This window comes from Monodelphis domestica, chromosome 4, assembly GCF_027887165.1.
Source record: "Monodelphis domestica isolate mMonDom1 chromosome 4, mMonDom1.pri, whole genome shotgun sequence".
Lineage (NCBI taxonomy): Eukaryota > Metazoa > Chordata > Mammalia > Didelphimorphia > Didelphidae > Monodelphis > Monodelphis domestica.
Genome location: NC_077230.1, coordinates 181,035,957 through 181,055,186, shown reverse-complemented (window position 1 = coordinate 181,055,186; position 19,230 = coordinate 181,035,957). Strand labels below are relative to the sequence as shown.

Here is a 19,230-nt window from a genome sequence, read left to right as displayed (position 1 = left end):
CATTGAATGGAGCATGATGGAGATTATATCAGAAGTTAAAGTTCGATGCAATTCAGCCAGTTTAGCTCAGGTTTAAAGACCTTAATCACAAGTGACAGGTCAGGTTTTAAAATGCTAAATGGTCTATGACATCCTTACTGTCTCTTATTTATTCTACTTGAAGCTTGGGGTACAATCTTAGCTAGATTTTAATGAGTCCACCTAGGACTTTTCCCTCAGCCCTCTGCTTCTGCTGTCACCATCTGTGAGCAGCTGCCAGCTAGGTGTCAGGGATGATTGAATGGGGTCTGGCAAGCTTAAGAATGTATAAAGATTCAAAGAAAATACCAATGAGGACAATGAAAGGCTACCGTTCGATTCTAAGCCTTTTGTTTAGAAACAATGATAGAACAAATTTAACATGTCGGTAACTTAAATAGAAATCTCTCACAGAGTATAATATAAATGACAAACTAATAGTAAAACAGCTCTTAAAAGAGTCTCATTTATAGAGGTCAGTGAAGTGATTTATTTCTTCCGAGTAATTCTGAGCTGCATTCTCTTAAGTTGGGCCAGTCAGTCTCTGTCTCTAAGCCCAGCTATATCAATATCCTTTTGCAATATGGCAGCACCTCAGGCTTAAGGGTTTTTGAACAGACCAAATTGTTTCTCTAAGCTAATGCCCTATTAACTGAACTAATTTAAAAGTGTGCTCCCTCTAAATTAAAATCAACTTGTCTTGTCCATTCAGCATATTGATCCTTACTCCATCTGCCCTATCTTTTTCCTACCGTGGTCCAAGGGGCATATATTATTTGTACAGCTTCAGAAGTGAAGATAACATTCCAAATAGACTCAGTCTGTTAAAGACACTTCTTATCTTCTTATCATTCAAATTTACAGTACAATATGTAATCCAAGTTGAGAGGGAGCATGGTTACGTAAAGACTGCCTCTGATCCATTCTATCTATGTGACCTTGAGTCAGTCACTTAATTTCACAGTGCCCAAACAACTCTATAAGACCATAAGTTGCAGAACAGGTGCCGATGTGTGTGTGTGTGTGTGTGTGTGTGTGTGTGTGTGTGTGTGTGTGTGTGAGAGAGAGAGAGAGAGAGAGAGACACAGACAGACAGACAGACAGAGATAAAAGGCATTTCTTTACTATGAGCTCCCTATACTGATAAAATTATAGGGTTTCTTTTAATCAACCATAATCTAGAATGCAGTGTATCATTCTATCAAAACCACAATAAAATTAAACAAAATTTATATTTTGTGACATTCTCTTTTTTGATACACCATTACTCCTTTGTCTATAGTCCCATTGTCCATCCCTCTGACTTTTGATTAAAACCATGTTGATTGTTCTGGCTACATTCCTCATCTGCTTCCCTGGATGAGCTAGTTCTGGCACAAGAAAATTACATCTGCTTGCTAACTCTCCTTTCAGGCTCTGATCATAATTTATTTTTAGACCTACATTAAAAAAAAAAACAAATAAATCCTTACTTTCTCTCTTAGAATCAATACTAAGTATTGGTTCCAAGGCAGAAAAGCACTAAGGATGAGGTAATTGGAGTTAAATGACTTGTCCAGGGTCACACAACTAGGGCATGTCTGAGGCCATATTTGAACAAAGGTCCTCTAGACTTCAGGCCTAGCTTTTAATCCAATGAGCCATCTGGTTGCTCCCTTAGACCTACATTTGAAATTTACTATCTCGTATTTCTCAAGGATTTTTTGTCTTAGTATTTTTTTTTCTTTTATGTTGTGTTTCTTTTCTTCCTGGTACTGATGACTCTGTGTTTTAATCTCTCATGGGTCATGTTTTGACCTGACCTGCTACTGGTTATTCCAACCCCTTGCCAAGCAGATAGTTATGGTAGCCAGGGAGTAAAATAGTTTAGAGTATGAATTCATTTTTTTTTAAATACAGAGAAAGATTACAGAAGAGTAAGAGCAATATTAACTAAAAAAAATAAACTAAAAAAGGAATGAAAAGGAATATAAACTTGAAAAAGGCTTCATATAATACCCATTTGAGCATTTACATTGATAATTAATTAAGCATTGATTGATTGATTAATTGAGCATTGATTAATACCCTAAGAGCATTTACAGATGAAACTCAAAGGTCAACAAATATATGTGAAATGGTATAGATAGTCAGTATTTCTATGGAAATGTCTCTCCATCATCGATGACAGTGGAACCAAAACATTTGGATTCGATTACAATACTCAATGAGCTATTGGAGGGAACTGAAATGGCACCCAAAAAGTGGGACATAACAAAAAGTCACTTAAAAACAGATTTTTCAACATATCTTGGAGAAGGGGAGATTCCCCCAAAATGAAAATTGTCACAGACATTATTATTACCAAGAAAAAACAACCAAGAAAACATTAGCAATTACTGACCGAAATACCAATTTTTTTATTTCTAGAAATATTTCTGAGGATGGTCCATGTATTCTTGTTGAAAGCAGGAGGGGGAAAACAGTGAAGCTTTGAGAGACTATTTTCTATAATAGATCACATTTTCAGTTAGACCAGTGAGATAGAGTTTAAGATACTTTATTGTTTATTATTTGTTATATACACATGCATACATACATATTATATACACATCATTTCTACTAAAAAAAGCCTACATGCTAATGGAAGAGGCAGGGTCATATATAGACACACATATGTTTGTACATAAATGTCCTTGTTTTCTCCCTCATTAGAATATAATAAGGACCTCACAAATGGACATTGTATCATTTTGGGAATTTGTATCCTTAACATTTAGCATGATGTGTGCCCCATACGAAGTGCTTAATAAATATTTCCTGATCAATGGATTGAATATTTTCTACCTTATTTCATGTAGATTCTCAGAGTATGGTTAAGCAAACTTACTTCAGTGGTTGTATCTACCAAGGAATCTTCTGGGAACTTTACTAATCTTGCTGGAGGATAATCTTTATGGTTGCATTTTGCTCTTCCACATCAAATACTTCTAAATTATTCATTATGTATCATGTCATTATTTATCAGTCAATATTTATGTTATTATAGAAGTTATATTCAATATTATTTAATCAGCAGATATTTATTAAATGCCTATAATATATACATGTATGTATATATGTGTATATACATAAAGATACTTATATCACACCTGGTTGTATGTATATGCATATGGTATATATTTAGATATATTTCAATTTATGTGCATATAATTAACATATGTTTTGAAACTGGTGTGTAATATATACATGTGTATATACATACATATGTTCACATATTGTATACTTAACTGATATACTATGTGTATGCATTTGCACATAGATCTAGAAATACATGTATGCACAAAAAAACAAGTCTGTAATGTGTGTATGTATATTGATATAATATACATGAATAAAGCAAATGCTGGTTGTATATATGTATATGTATATATATACATGTATGCCTTTATCTGCATGTGTATACATAGTAATAGAGACATATACTCCATATACTCCTCAAAGTATTCATCAGTTTCAGGGAGGAAATTCTGAGTAAATTCCTAATAGAAAAGGTTCCTATTTATGGATGTTTTGCTCATTGATTCACTCGACTATCAGAATGATATGAGACCTTATCAGTGAAATCCATGATCCCACAAAAAGAAATAATGCTAGTATTATGCAGAGGGAAAAAACCAAGTGGATAGAGAAGGTATATTACCTTTAGACCTATGCCCTCAAAGCCACTAAACTTTGATCAAAAGATATAACTCTTGGGATTATATCCCAAAGAGATGAAAAAAGAATAAAAGGACTCATGAACAAAAAGACTGTTTATAGATTTCTTTAATACTGCAGAGAACTGGGACTGAAGGGGATGTCCATCAAGTGGAGAATGGATGAATAACTAATAATAAATGAATGTAGTAGGAAATTATTGTGTCATAAGAAATAACTGAGGGGATGGTTTAAGAGAAATCTGGGAAGAGTTAGATATGAATTGATGTGGAGTGAAGTAAGAAGAATATTGCTTAAAGTCACTTAGAAACAGATTTTTCAAGAAGTCTTTAAAAGGAGATTCCAAACGATGGAAATTGTCTTAAACATTATAAGAAAATTTTACATAGTAATAACATTTTAAGACAAACAGCATTGAAAAACTTAAGATAGCTATCTGATCCATACAAGGACCAGCCACAATTTCAGAGTATAGATGGTGAAGCACACTACCCATCTCATGACAAAGAGGACACAAATTACAGAATGAGATAAATTTTTGGACAAAGCCAAAGAGGGAATTTGTTTTGTTTGACTCTGTATATTTGTCACAAAGTTTTCTGCCCACCCCATTAGGAGGATAGTAACAAGGGAGAAGGAAGCTAGTAATAAAGTTGCCAGGACAAAACAGAAGGAAAGTCATTGAAACATATTTTGGAAATGTATAGAGGAGAACAGTAGATGACAGAAGGAATCACATGCAAGCAGGACAGCTTTGAAAGTAATACATTGTTTCTTATATACCTAAAATGAAAGGCAAGTTATACACATAATAAAGATTCTCAGTTTCAAATACAACCCTCCAGTTCTACTGTGTCTAATGGAAGTGTTCATTTTATATTTAAGCTCATAATAAAAGAATGCCAAAAAAGGGAAAAAAAAACATTGAAGAAAGAATGTATATAGTCCAGATTGTGAGGTGAAGTTGAATGGACATCCATTGAGTTTGTCTGTCTGTACAAATATCTTGGACATTTGCTACAAATAGTCAATGTAGTGGGACCAGAATGAAGAAAGGATCAGACGGGATTATATTTTCTGGAAACTACGTGGCATTTTCAATGATTCCAAGCTGTTCCCTGATGCAAAATCTCATATTTTAAGCAACCATATTCTGGTAATACATTATTCTTAGAAATCATTAAACACCATGATAGCAGAAAAACAAAAACTGCAGATGATTGGAAGGATGACAGCAAGAAGTGCAATGAAACTTAAGGAGGCTACAGTGGGTTGGACATGAAAAATGGCATATATGTTGGAAAATTAAAGGAGGTGGGGCAGCTAGGGCAGCACAGTAGATAGAGCACCATGCCTGAGGTCAGGAGGATCTGGGTTCAGATATGGCCTCAGATACTTCCTAATTGTGTGACCACTGGCAAGTCACTCAACCTCAATTACCTAGTCCTTTCCACTCTTCTGTCTTAGAACAGATGCTAAGACAGAAGGTAAGGGTTTAAAAAGAAAGAAAAAGAAAAGAAAATTATAGGAAGTCAATAACATATTAAAATAGGAAGATAAGAGATGGACTATCTGAATATTCCATTGATATTCACAAAATATTTTTTTAAAAGGACATAAGGAACCTTGCAATGTGTTGTATAGATAAACACTCTAAAGAAACTTAATGTGGGGAAAAGATTATAATTTAACAACACAGAATAAGGAGTTGTGATAGGGTACAATCTTTACCCATGGAGAGAGAACCCAAATCAATAAGCCTGTGGATCTACTAATGTCTACATAGCTTTTATAGATACACAAAATACACCTGAACTTTCATAACAACTTCTACGTGTTGTTCTTTGAAAACAAACAAACAAACAAAAAACAACTCCTGAAAGTCCAATTAATATTATAATGGATGACTCTGACCAACAAAGAACTGGTTAATTAAAGAGAAAAAAGGGCAGCCTTAGGATGAAGTCATCATTCCATTTAAAAGTGGATCACAGGACTATAAAATTAGAGCCACAAGTGATCTTGGAAAATCATCATGTCTAGTAGGTGCTCAATAAATGCTAATTGGTTAAATTATTGAGATTCTGATGAATAGAACTATGTCTATCTAGAGCAGGTGTTCCTAATGAGTGGTCTGTAACTCCCTTGGAGGTTCTGGAGATGATCCAAAGGGCTTCACACTAAAATTTCCTTAAAGGTATGTTAAACAGTAAGTCATTACAGAATAATGGGAATCATATATTAAATTACTCTGGGGGTTCACACAACATAGTTTGTTGTTGTTATTCAAAGTGGTTTATGGAATAAAAAACAGTGGGAACCATCATCTAGAAAGAGGCCTTTGTTGTTGTTCAATTGTTTCCAACTCTGTGACCCCATTTTGGGTTTTCTTGGCAAGGATATTGAAGAAATTCGCCAATTCCTTCTCTAGCTCATTTTACAGATAAAAAAAAAAAAAAAACTGAGGCCAACAAGGTTAAGGGACTTGCCCAGGATCATATAACTTGTAAGTATCTGAGGCCAGATTTGACTACTGACTACTCTAGATCTGGTGCTCTATCCACTAAATGATTTAGCTACCTTAGAAGTAGCTCTATCATTGGCCTTATAACCACAGATTTAGAGTTGAAAGAGGTCTTAGAAGCCAAAACACTCAGTTTGTATAGAAGGAAGTTAAGTGAGTTCCAATTTGAGCTTCAAGCTCAAACCAAAATATTTCAATAATTTTTATCAGGTTTTTTGGTTTTCACAGGCCTGATCTCACTGTTGATTGGTAGAGAGGTTTACACCTGCTTCATTTCTGACTTTCTATTCTCCTTCCTTAAAGGCAGTGAGGTAGCACAATGGATAGAGCTCTGGCCTGGAGTCAGGAAGATCTGAATTCATATCTGGCATGTTCTAGTTGTGTGACCTGGGGAAAGTTACTTAACCTCTGACCACCACACTAATTGTAAAATGGGGATAAGGGTAGCATTTGCATGTCAAAGTTGTTGTGAGGGTCAAATAAAATTATATTTGTAAAGCATTGAGTACAATACCAGGAACATAATAAGCATTTCCTTCCTTATTTTCTCCCTCCCTCTCTTCTTTCTCTCTTCTTTTCTTCCTCCTCTTCTCCTATCTTTCTTTCTTTGCTTCCTTTTTTCCCTTTCCCCCGTCTCTCCTTCTCTTCCTTCCTTTCTTCTTCAATCTTCCTCTTCATTCCTTCTTCTTCCTTCTTTCCTTTCTCTCCCTGTCTCTCCCTTCCTTCCAAACCCCCTCCACCCTGAATGTTAGCTCCAATTCAGCTCAGAATTCTCAAGCTCAAGAGATCCACCAGACAGCCTCCCCTAGAAGCAAGGATTATAATAAGCACACACTATTTGGACTATTAATAATATTTTCAAACATTTAAAATAGGTAAATCATATTACTATCCATATTGAGACAAGAATAAATGCCACTATAGAATACCGATTGCATGAGAGGTGGCCATCCTTAGGCATTATCACACTCAAGAACAAAGACTCACCAGCTTCCATTAGGGTTTCCAGTCATAGCAAAGCAAATTCTGGTGGATTCTCTACCTTCTGCACAGACATGGAGGATCTGGGATCCTGTACTGCCTTTGCGGATAAGATAACTCCTAAAAACTGAGAGCAAACAAAGCAAAATTTAAAGCCTTTGAGGTCTGTAGTTAGACTCTGGTTTAAATTTCCCCTTTTAATGCCATTACCAACTTTCCACTTTACCACCTTACACTACCCTCTATTCCAAAATCAGACGTCCAGGTTCTTCATGTTGTTCCAAGGCTTCCTTGGATCTCTTCCTATGGTATTCCACCAAAATTTTACAATCCCAATTCCCATTCTCTTATGACTTAACTCTCTACTAGGTCACAGGCAGTTCACTGAAGAAAATGATCTAGAATTATGGGTGATGATATTAGAAAACAGACTGAGATCATGGGTCCAAAGTCAATCAATCAAATATTTATTAAGTACCTACTATATGCCAGGCACTATGCTGAGTGCTGGTGTTATAAAAAAAGATAAAAGACAGTTTATGCTTTCAAAGAACTCAAAGTTTATTGAGAGAGGCAACATGCAAATAACTATATACAAACAAGAAATATTTAGAATAAATTGGAAAATAATAATCAGGGTAAAGGCACTAAAATTAAGAAGGATTGAGAAAAGCTTCCTTTGTAGGACAGGATTTTAGATGGGACTTGACTGAAGTCAAGGAAACATAGGAGACAGAGATAAAGAGAGAAAGCATTCTAGACATAAAGGACAGCCAATAAAAATGTTCAATCAAGAGATGGAATACTTTGACTGAAAAACAGTAAGGAGGACAGTGTTACTGGATCACAAAGTATGTTATGGTTGGGGTAGTGCAAAGGCAATCAATAAACATTGATTAAACACCTATTAGGTGCCCGGCACTGTGTTCAGTGCTCGGGATACAAAGAAGCAAAAGACAAGTCGATGCCCTCAAAGATCTCACAGTCTAAATGGGGAGGCAAAATACAAACTTTAATTGTAAATCAAAAAAGCTATATATAGGATAAATAGTAAATAATCAACAGAGGGAAGGATGGAGATTTAAGAAGGGTTAGGGAGGCTTCCAGTAAAAAGATGGAAGTTTATTTGGGATTTAAAGGAAGATAAGGAAGTGAGTAATCAAAGTAAAGAAAGAAGAGTATTTGGGGCATAGGGTACCCATGCCTGAGAAAATGCCTGCAGATGAGAGATGGAGTGTTTTGTTCAAAGAACTGCCAGGAAGCCAGTGTCACTGGATTGAAGAGTGCATGGTAGAAAGTAAGATGTAAAAAGACTGAAAAAGATAAGATGGGGCCTGACCATAAAGGTCTTTGGATGCCAAACAGAACATTTTGTATTTTATCATGGAGACAACAGGGAGCCACTGGAGATAATATTGAGTAGGAGGGCAATGTGATTGGACCTAGGCTTGAGGAAAATCACTCTAGTGACTGAATAAAGGATAGACTGGAATGGAGAAACAGTTGAGATAGGGAGATCTACCAGTAGGCTATTATGATAATAAGGGCACAAAGTGATGAGGACCTGAACCAGAGTGGTCAAAAGAGAGGGAGGGTATATTTGAGAGAGTTGTAAATGTGAAATCAAAAGACCTTGGTAACAGTTGGATATGAGAAGTAAGAAATAATGATGGTCCAGGACTCAAAGACTGTAAGCCTGGGAGACTGGGTGGATGGTTATTATACTCTATCTATAGTAACAAGGAAGGTAGGAAGTATGGAGAGTTTAGGGGGAAAGATAATGAGTTCCATTCTGGATATGTTGAGTTTAAGAAGTCTACTGGACATCCAGTTTGAGATTTGTGAAAGGCAGTTGGAGACAAGATACTAGAAGCCATCCAAGAAAGAAGTTAGGGCTAAATAAGATTTGAAAATCATCAACATACCTATGATTACTGAATCTATGGGAGTTGATGAGATCACTGAGTAAAGTAGTATAAAGGAAGAAGAGAAGAGGGTTCAGGAGAGAATCCTGAGGGACAACTACAATTCCTAATAAGATGGAGGTGCCTTTCTGTAGGTTATCAGTAAGTGGTCAATATAAAGCAACCAGTAAAAACAATTTGAAAGCTCACTAACGTGAAGTCTATGGAAATTGAGGGTGATGTTTTAAAGTTAAAAGTGGGAAAAGGCTGATGATCTTCATGGAATGTAGGAAATGATAACATAGGGAGTTTCTGGTTCTAGATAAATCTTCTATTCTTATTCTTGAGACAGAAATACCTTTAGAGCAGAGAGGGGTAATTCATCAGACTAACCTAATTTAATAGAAATATGACTTAAAATATTCAATTTTCTTCCCTTGTCTGTAATATGGCTTCCTGAGTGGATTTATTCACCAGAAAAAGATTGCTCTATGGAGATGACCAGTTCTGGCTCTTGGACCAGGTATATGTTATACTGTAATTTCATATTTTGGTATTCTGGTTTATAAGTCAGGTGATTTTGATAAGTATAACTCAGTTCCCCAGAGCCTTATCCCCTCAAGTGGATTTATAAAATTAAGTTTCTAAACTAAGAAATCTATAGCTAGGACACTGGACCATGGTGACCTCAAGAGGATATATAAGGACCTAGTGAGTTTTAGATTGGCACAGCCAATTCATCAATCATATTATTCCTACATTAGAACATTAGAACAGGCTCTTTTTGGTGACATATTGCCTTAATCCACAGGACCCCAATGGTGGACATTTCAAGCAATGTAGCAGGGAGGAGACATTCTTTGGTAGATTAGATTTTCAGGCCCCCTCATGCTACAGAAACATTCACCTTCTCCATGTAAGAGAGGTCCTGTTATAAAGTTCCATCCCAAACCCAAAGGTCTTGTGATAAAGTGTAAAGATCACTCAGTTTGAAAGCAGAATGCTGGAGTCTGAATCTTTTCCCCTACTATTCATTACCTGTGTGACCTTGAGCAAGTTTTTAACATTTGTGAGTCTCAATTTCCTCATTTAAATTTCCATTCTGAGGAGCCTTTCCTGATCAATCCCAGCCATAAAAATTTCAAAAGGGGCCAAGGTGAGGCAGATAGTTCCTTTAACTTTCTCTTCTTGCACAACTAGCTGGAGTACTTTGGAATTCTCCAAACAGACATTTTCACTTTGCATCCCTAAATTAGAATAATGGAATATTAGAGTTGGAAGGGACTTTAGGAATTATTCTAGTTCAACTTGTCTCATATTAAAAACCAGAAAACTGAAGTCAAGGAGATGAAATGACCCCTTTAAAAAAGATTGTCTTGAACTTTGAGTGCAGATTGAAAAACACACTTTTTCCACTTTATTTTTCTTGCTTTTTTGCTGTGTTTTCTTTTGAAACATGGTTAATATGGAAATAAGTTTTACATGATTTCACAAGCATAATTGATATCATATTATTTGCCCTCTCAAAGATATTTGCCTGAGGAGGGGGGAACAAGTATGGATCTCAAGAAAATTAAATCTAAGTGTTAATTTTTTTTAAATGTAATTGGGAAATATTTAAGAAAATAAATTTAAATACATATGTATGTAAATACTTAAATAATTGTCTTGATAATTAAACTGCTTCATCGTAAAGGCTCAGGAGGTTCTTTTGAAAGCACTGTGGTTATATTGTGGTCAATACTACAATGAAGAATCAGAAAATCAGAGGTCTAGGGCTAGAAGGGAATTCAGTGGCAATTTAGTCAAACTCTCATTTTACAGATGACGAAGCCAAAGCCCTAGTGTTGAAATGACTTAAACTTGGTCACACAGGTATTAAAAGTCCTGGGTCAGTCACAAGTCCTCTGACTTAGGAGTCAGTGACCTTTCCAGTAAGCAAACCATTCTAAAATCAATAGTTATTTCTTTGGCTTATTGCCATTCTTTTCTGCCTAAGTCAGGGAACTTCCCACAATTCTTCCCACTCCTATCAATAGCAACCTACAGAATTTTTATTGTTTGCTAGAGGGACAACAAAGAATAATGGGAAATGCTAGTACTTTAGTCTCAGCTCTGCCACTCATTACCAGTGTGACACTGGACAATTCATGTTCCCCTTTGGGCATCAGCTTCCTCATCTTTAAGGGGAAAAAGAGGAGGAAAGTATTGTACTAGGGGCTCCTAAGATCACTTTTGGATTCTTTATTCTCTTGGCCTCAGCTGGTAGCACCATGAGCTACAGCAATATACATCTCACAGTTAAGGCATAATGAATGGCATTTTCCATACAAAGCTTGGGCTGAAAACTGTTGCTGATACCTTTTGGGGGATTCCCACAATTTAAAGAAGCAACAGCAGTTAATTTAACAGACATGTTAAAGAGATGAATACTTTTAATGTTATAAGAAGATGCTTGAAAAAATTATGACTTGGGGCTCCATATATAAAGTTGTCATGCCCTGTAATTAAAAGAGAGGGTTGTGATCCTCTCTGTTTGGGGATTGTCCAATGCCTCCAGCTACTTTCTTCCTATGTTTTTAATAAAGTCCATAGCCATTCTATTCATTTTCAAAGCTCTGTAAAAATTGAAGAGAAAACTTATTCCATGTTTCTGATTCATTTACACTTCAGTCATCAAAATATTGATTTTTAAGAATTATTTGAAGTTCAAGAAATCTTATAGAACTACATGGAATCTTCTTAATATAGCTTTAAGAAGTCTACTCTTGCCCAGATCCTTTTGGCTTTTTCTTAAAAGCAAAGAGAGGTGTTTGAGCCAGAGTTAAAAAGCAAGGAAACAAAAAAAGAACAAAAGCAAATGAATAAACAAAAGATTTGATTTCAGTTTGGAATTTAAGACTGTTGAATTTCAAGCAATTCCAAGTGTGGTCAAAATAAATTTAGTTAATCCCTAGAAAATGTCCTAGCCCTTGTATGTTGTTTGGGGAAACTTAGAGCTGAACAATGGACTGAAGGGACTGAATTATGAGTAACTAAAGCATTGCTTTGCTAAGAATTGACTTAGGTGACTCCTTTAATAAGTTTCAAGGGAATATCTGACCAAAGGGCTATTAACAAGTCTACAGAAATTAAGCTATAAAGAGAAATTCTGGTCTTAAATTAAAAAAAATCAAATGAGCATTTATTTAAATAACAAAACTATTCTCTATTACCCCTTTCTCCTATCTCCCTAATACTGAGCCAAGGTCATGCAGAAAGTATAGTAAATATGAACTTCACCAAAGGCCAGGTCTCTATGGCTGGGTATTCCTAACCCAAAGGAGGTTAAATGGTGACTCAGGGCTGGTGCTTATGACAGGGATTGAGTTCTTTTAAAGAATCAAGGATACCTAACCCCTATTAGATTTTTATTCATTTGAGGAGAGAATGAATAAAAATCTCATAATCTTTTTCAAATTAAGGCTAAAGAAAAAAAAAACACTTGAGAATCTGTTCAAGGAAAAAGTTGTTTGTGCCAAGGAGATTGCCTAGGTCAGTGACTGCTATCTATCTCTCCTTCAATTGTCCTTTAAAAAGGGACACTTTTGGGGGGCAGCTGGGTAGCTCAGTGGATTGAGAGCCAGGCCTAGAGATGGGAGGTCCTAGGTTCAAATCTGGCCTCAGACACTTCCCAGTTGTGTGACCCTGGGCAAGTCACTCAACCCCCATTGCCTGGCCCTTACCACTCTTCTCCCTTGGAACCAATACACAGTATTGGTTCTAAGACGGAAGGTAAGGATTTAATGAAATAAAAAGAGCATTTTTTAATGATTCAACACAGCAATGCATTGATTACCATAATGTTCTTTGACATCTCTCCCATCTAATAAGAGGTAGAAGCAGGATTCTAACCCAGATCCATAAAGAACATTATCTAAGATTCAACAAATCTTGGCAGGATCTCAGGAAGGTTGGGCAAAAAAGGGTACAGAGGGATAAAAGGTTTTTTTAAAGGGTCTCATGCCCAGATATACATGATTAACATTAGTCAATCAACTATAAACATTTTAAGCACCTACAATGTGCTAGGCATAGTGCTAAGTCCCAGGGATACAAGTACAAAGAATGAAATGATTTCTGTTTCCAAAAAGATTATATTCTAAGAGGGGAAACCAAAAGAGCACGTATAGAGCTTTATAGAACATATAGTTAAATATATACAGAGTAGAATATAAAGAGCCAGGCCTGGAATACTCATCTTCCTGAGTTCAAATCTGGCCTCAGACATAGCTGAAATTTAACAAATATAAAAATATTGGGGTTGGGGAAAGGAGGACCCATGTACTGTTATGCTCCCTAGGTTCTATATTCCCTTTAATGATGGATCTTGGCATAGAACACCACCCAAGACTTACATTGTATCAAACTTTTTGGCTTTTCTATTCTTGCCTTCATTAATTTGGAATAATTCATATTTTGGAATAAGGCAGAACAAAATCATATAGCTTCTCTACAAAAGTCCATTTACAATGCTTCATGATGATGTGGTAGTGAAATGTGAGTTGCTGGAAGGTATATCTTATAGAGCAAATTCTGAAATAGTTTTCCAAGATGTAAGACTTTCAAGTATGACATTTAGGCTTGATATCAGGAAAAACTTCCTAAGAATTAGAGCTATCAAAAAGTGCAATGGTCCAAGGTAACCCCAGGAGATTCACAACAAAAAGAAAATGCTCTCTATAGCCAAAGAAGGAATTGTTGAAATCTGACTGCAGATCAAAGCATGCCATCTTTTACTTTATTTCCTTCATGAATGTTTTGTTGTATATATGATATGTATCTTCAGTTATAACATGGGAAATATAGAAATATGTACTGTATGAAAGCACTGGTATAATCTATATTAGACTATCAGCTACCTCAGGGAACAGGGGAGAGAGAGAGGAAAAGAATCTGAATCACAAAATGTCAGAAAATAATTGTCAAAAATTATCACGTGTAATTGAGAAAAATAAAATGTAATAAAAAAATAAAGTCTAGTTCTCAAGAAAAGCAAATACAAAGTACAATGTGTTGCCTCCAGTGATAATAATATGAGTAACAATCAGAATAATTGCTCCCATTTACAATTTGTTTTAAGGTTTACAAATATTATCTCATCTGATCCTTATAACAAGTAGGTGATATTTTTATTCCCATTTTACCAACAAGAAAACCAAGACTGAAAGAAGGCAACTGACTTGCCTGAAGGTATATAGCTCAAAAGTGTCTGAGGTTAATTTGAATTCAGGTTTTCCAGACTCCAGGCCCAGTGCTCTGTCCACTCCCTCACTAACTGTCTCTAGATATGATGGGTTTCCACTCCTTGGAGGTCTTCAAGTAGAAAATGGATGACTACTTGTCTAATTATGTTTTAGGAGGGACTCCTTTTATGTAAAGGTTGAAGTAGATAGCCACTGAAATTCCTTTCAATTCTTAAATTCCAGGCTTCTGTGGGCTATTTCCTACCTGAAGACAGGTGTAGCTAAGTCAAAAGAGGCTCCTTTGATAGGAACTGGTCAGGAGGTGAGAAATCTTTTCCTCAGTGATTTATGAAATGGGCCAAATCCTAAAATGTGAATCGGGGCTCAATCTCTTGCTTCCTTAGCCATACTAAGAGAGTAATAGAAAAAGGGAAGGACACTACTAAGAAATACACCATTCTTGGGCAGTCTTGCAACATTAAGTGTTGATATTCTCTTACAGTGTTCTCTAAGACTTCATTTTTACCCAGAATGTCAGAGCTAGGAGATATGTCAGAGGCCATAAACTCTTCACCAAGTGAAGTCAATAAGCATTTATTAAGAGTCTACTATATACCAAGCATAAGTGATAAGGATATAAAGGAAGGCGAAAAAAAAAACAACCCAACAGTCCATGACCTCAAGAATCCTTCAAATAATGATGTACATATAAGACATATACTGTGTAAATGGAAGGTAATATCAGAGGAAAGGCACTGGGGGAGAAGGATCTGGGAATGGGAAAGTCTTCTTGAAGAAAATAAAATGAGCTGAATGAAGCTGTAGAAGCCAGGAGTTAGAGATGAGGCGAGAGAGCCTTTCAGGCACAGAGGACAGCCAGTGAAAAGGCAAAGTCAGAAGACAGAATGTCATGAATATGGTACTGTAAGGACAAGATCCTACAGAGTAAAGTATTTTTATTGGTTAGTTGGTTTTCAGGCATGCTCACCTCTTTGTGACCCCATTTGGGGCTTTCTTGGCAAAGATACTGGAGTGGTCTGTCATTTCCTTCTTCAGTTAATTTTATAGATGAGAAAACTGAAGCAAATAGGGTGAAGTGACTTGCCCAGTAGCACATAGCTAGTATGGGTCTGAGGCCAGATTTGAACTCAGAAAGAAGAGTCTTCCTGACTCCAGGCTTGGTACTCTAACTTCTGTGCCACCTACCTGCCTCCAGGAGAAAAAGATGACTACTAGAAAGGCAGAAGGTGCCAGATTGTAAAGTGCTTTAAAATTCCTTCTTGAAGAGCAATCTCCACACATACTCAATCTGTGACTATCCAGTCTCTGAAAACTTCTATTGAAGGGGAATCAGTTTTGGGGAAGCTGTAGCTGTTGGGAAGTATTTTCCTTACATCAAACCTAAGCTTGGCTCTCTCTTCCAACCACATAAAAGTCTAATGACAGTTGTGCAAATACTCAGACAGCTATCATCCTCTCTTCCCTCAAATCTTCTTTTCTAGACTAAATATTCTCACTTCCTTCAACCAATCCTAACTTGGAACCACCTTCACAATTTTACTTGCCCTTCTATAGGTACTTTCATGTTAACCAATGTTTTCCCCAATACATGTTGCCTAGAACAAAACTAAATATTCTGTCGAAGGAAATGTGCAGGAGGACTCTTTCTATTAATAAAGGGGTTGCAATACAATGGAAGAATCCAAAAGTCATTAGAATTAGTATCATGGAAACAGCACTGGATTTGGAGTTAGAAAATTTCAATTTGAATCCTCATTCTGTCCCTTAATTGGGTTATCTTGGGTAAGTCACAACTCCCTGGGCCTTAGCTTTTTATCTATAAAATGAGGGGTTTGGACTAGATGACTTCAAAGGTTACTTCAAGATGTAAATTCTATGCACCTATAAATCTATATTGACATTTTTGCTATAAATAAAACCAAAGATGCAACATAGAAATTTGTAGCAAAGGCAACTTATTTTTTTGATGATTCAAGCTTTCCTCAGGAAAACAAATAAAGAAGTTGGTAACATTTGTTTTGTCAGATACCCAAAGACAATGAATGAGAAAAGTGACTTCATGAGTTACATGATGATCGTGCCTTATTATGTCCCTCCGTTAGCATAAATAAGAAGACAATTTGAGGATGCATTACTGTCCCTTGCAGAGGATAAAGATTATGAGAATTCCATAGGAAGAACTTTAAGTAAAATCTTCTGAAATATGATAAGGTCTACCTGGATACTCAATGATTTAAATGACAAAGAAGGATGGAGGATCATTTTTTGTCTTTTTTTAATGGATTGCCATGGCCATTAATCACCAAGTGGCCAGATTCCTGTGGGTTAGCTACTCTGTAACCTAACAAGTCTGATCCTTCGAAAGCAGTCTATTACTATGACCTTCTTGAAAGCTGGTCCAACATGGTAGAACATGCCAGAGCTTGAGCTCTACTGGTACAACCTTTGGGAACACAGGGTTACTTCCATTCCTGAAAGATTAGAATAGAACTCTGTGGTATTATGGCAAATGTATCAGAAAGAACAATGACAAGGAGATATTGTAATCAGTTACGACAGTTTCAATATGTCCTGTTAAAAACAAGTTGCCAACTTAAAAAAAAAAAAGGAAAATCTAAACAATTAAGAATTGATTTTATCTCCATTTCTTGGAAAAACTTAAATTATGCTAAAAATCCACAAGTAGAAGAAAGTTTTAAAATCCAGGCATTAACTCTACAAACTTTAAATCTCTTGGCTAGGCAAAATTTGCAAAACATTAAAGGGCAGCTAGGTGGTACAACAGAGATAAAGCACCAAGCCTGGAGTTAGAAAAACCTGAGTTCAAATTCAGTTTTAGATATTATTTGTAAGTCATTTAACCCTGGTTGCCTCAGTTTCTTCATCTGTAAAATGAGCTAGAGAAGGAAATGGCAAATCATTGCAGTGTCTTTGCTAAGAAAACCTTAAATGGGGTCACAAAAGAATCAGATATGACTGACTAGAAAAAGAGGGGGATTAAGTTAGGAAAACCAAGTATGTTAAAAAGAAATCTGTCAGAGGCAACACAGTTTAACAGCATTCAGATCTCATTTTCAATATACCTCAAAAGGGGAGAGATTCCAAAAGAATGGAAAAAACTATAGATGTTTTTGCCAAAAGTAATCAACTGAGAAGATATAAAAATCTATTGACCTATGCCAACTTTTTCATCTCTGTAAAGTCTTTATGAGAAGAGTCTAAAGAAAAATGTAAAAAGTAAACATGCAGGTCTTTGTTGACTATTTTATACATATCTTCACAGTCACACAACTAACTGGGATTTACAGTGATCCTGTATGTCTATTGTTTATTGATTTTTTAAAGCATTTGATTTGGTTGAAGAAAATGCATCCAGAACCTCTCCTATACATGTTAAAATATACAAGATTTATAACATATGCAACTATGGAGACTTTTCTTCAACAATATGGTGAGTACAGTATGACCTCATTTTAGATGAACTCAACACATGTGAATTCAGGTTATATGTGATTGGTGACTGAAAGAAATAAAGGCAGAAAAATATGTAAAGTAAAAATTTAATAATGCACTAAATCCTGTTATTTTCCAAGCAGTGTAAAGTCTCGAAGTAATTCCCCCAATCATACTTATTCTCATTCTGAGAAGCATTAGTAGGAGCCATTTTGCTGTTTTGCACCAAACATTAGCTCCTGAATAAGTCTTTGCCTAGAATTCTTACTTATAACAAGTCCTATCCACATCAGCACAGTGCTTCTCTGTTTCACTTACCCATTTTAGTTATTAATAATGGCCCCAACAAAAAATAGCAATATTGGTAGCTCTGATGAACCTAAGAAAAGTTATAAAGTGCCTAGGTATGTTTATAGAATAAATCCATATTAAATAAAAGATTTCACTATTATGCGCAATTTTCAACTAACTCCAATGATCTTGGAACCCATTGGTCACATAAAATAGGGTCCTACTACCATATTGACAGCAAGGACTGTGTAAAACAGGAACATGACTTAGATAAGGTGTTTTCCATTGTTGTAGAAAGATGCGCTGCTTAGAGTTCAAAAAAAGGAGGAATCTCTATTGATGGTGAGATTCTCCAAATGCTTCTATTCACAAATAACTGACACCTGGACCATTTACTTTCCCATCTATTTGCCTGTGTTTATACTCTCCATTATGCCTAGAATTGACCCCCTTCCATCTCCTTGAAAACTACTTGCAGATCTAAAACTATGATTCATCTATTAAACTTTTTCATATTTTTCAAGGTCTAGATAATAATTTCCCAAGTCAAATCAAGGCAACAAACATTTATTAAGTACCTATTGTATGCCAAGTGCTTTACTACAAAAAAAAAAGGCAAAAAAAATACTCTGTTCTCAAGGACATCACAGACTAATGGGCTTCCCAGAAAATCATTAGTCAAGAATTATCTCACCCTCCTTATTCTCCCAACATTTCTTTCTGTATTCTACTTGTCATATTCTAATCTATGTTATTTGTAGCCATCCATAGTGTGCTGGCAGGTGGGTGATTTAGTGGAATGAGGACTGAACCTGGTGTGAGGAAGAATCTTGCCAAAGACATTTATTCACTATGTGAACCTGGGCAAGTTGTTTAACCTCTGTTTATCTCAGTTTGCTCTTCTGTCAAATGGAAATAAAAGCAGTACCTAACTCTTAGAGTTGGTGTTATAAAATATGATAACATTTTAAAGCAATTTGGAAACAAAGTACTACAAAAATTCTAATTAATAACTATTATTATCATATTTGAAGGAAAGAGGATGTGTACAGATCAGATGAAATAATATATGTAAAAGTCTTTGAAAAGTTAAAGGAGAACATAATTGCAAGGT

At 35.8% G+C, this 19,230-nt stretch overlaps 1 protein-coding gene across 1 annotated transcript in view; it reads right to left on the bottom strand.

Annotated features, from left to right (window-relative positions):
- MYO3B (myosin IIIB) overlaps positions 1–19,230 on the bottom strand; it is a 700,839-nt gene that overhangs the window by 218,150 nt on the left and 463,459 nt on the right. The window contains exon 29 of the mRNA XM_056793985.1: positions 7,229–7,349. Coding sequence (XP_056649963.1) covers positions 7,229–7,349 — 121 coding nt within the window. The remainder of the gene's footprint in view (positions 1–7,228; positions 7,350–19,230) is intronic.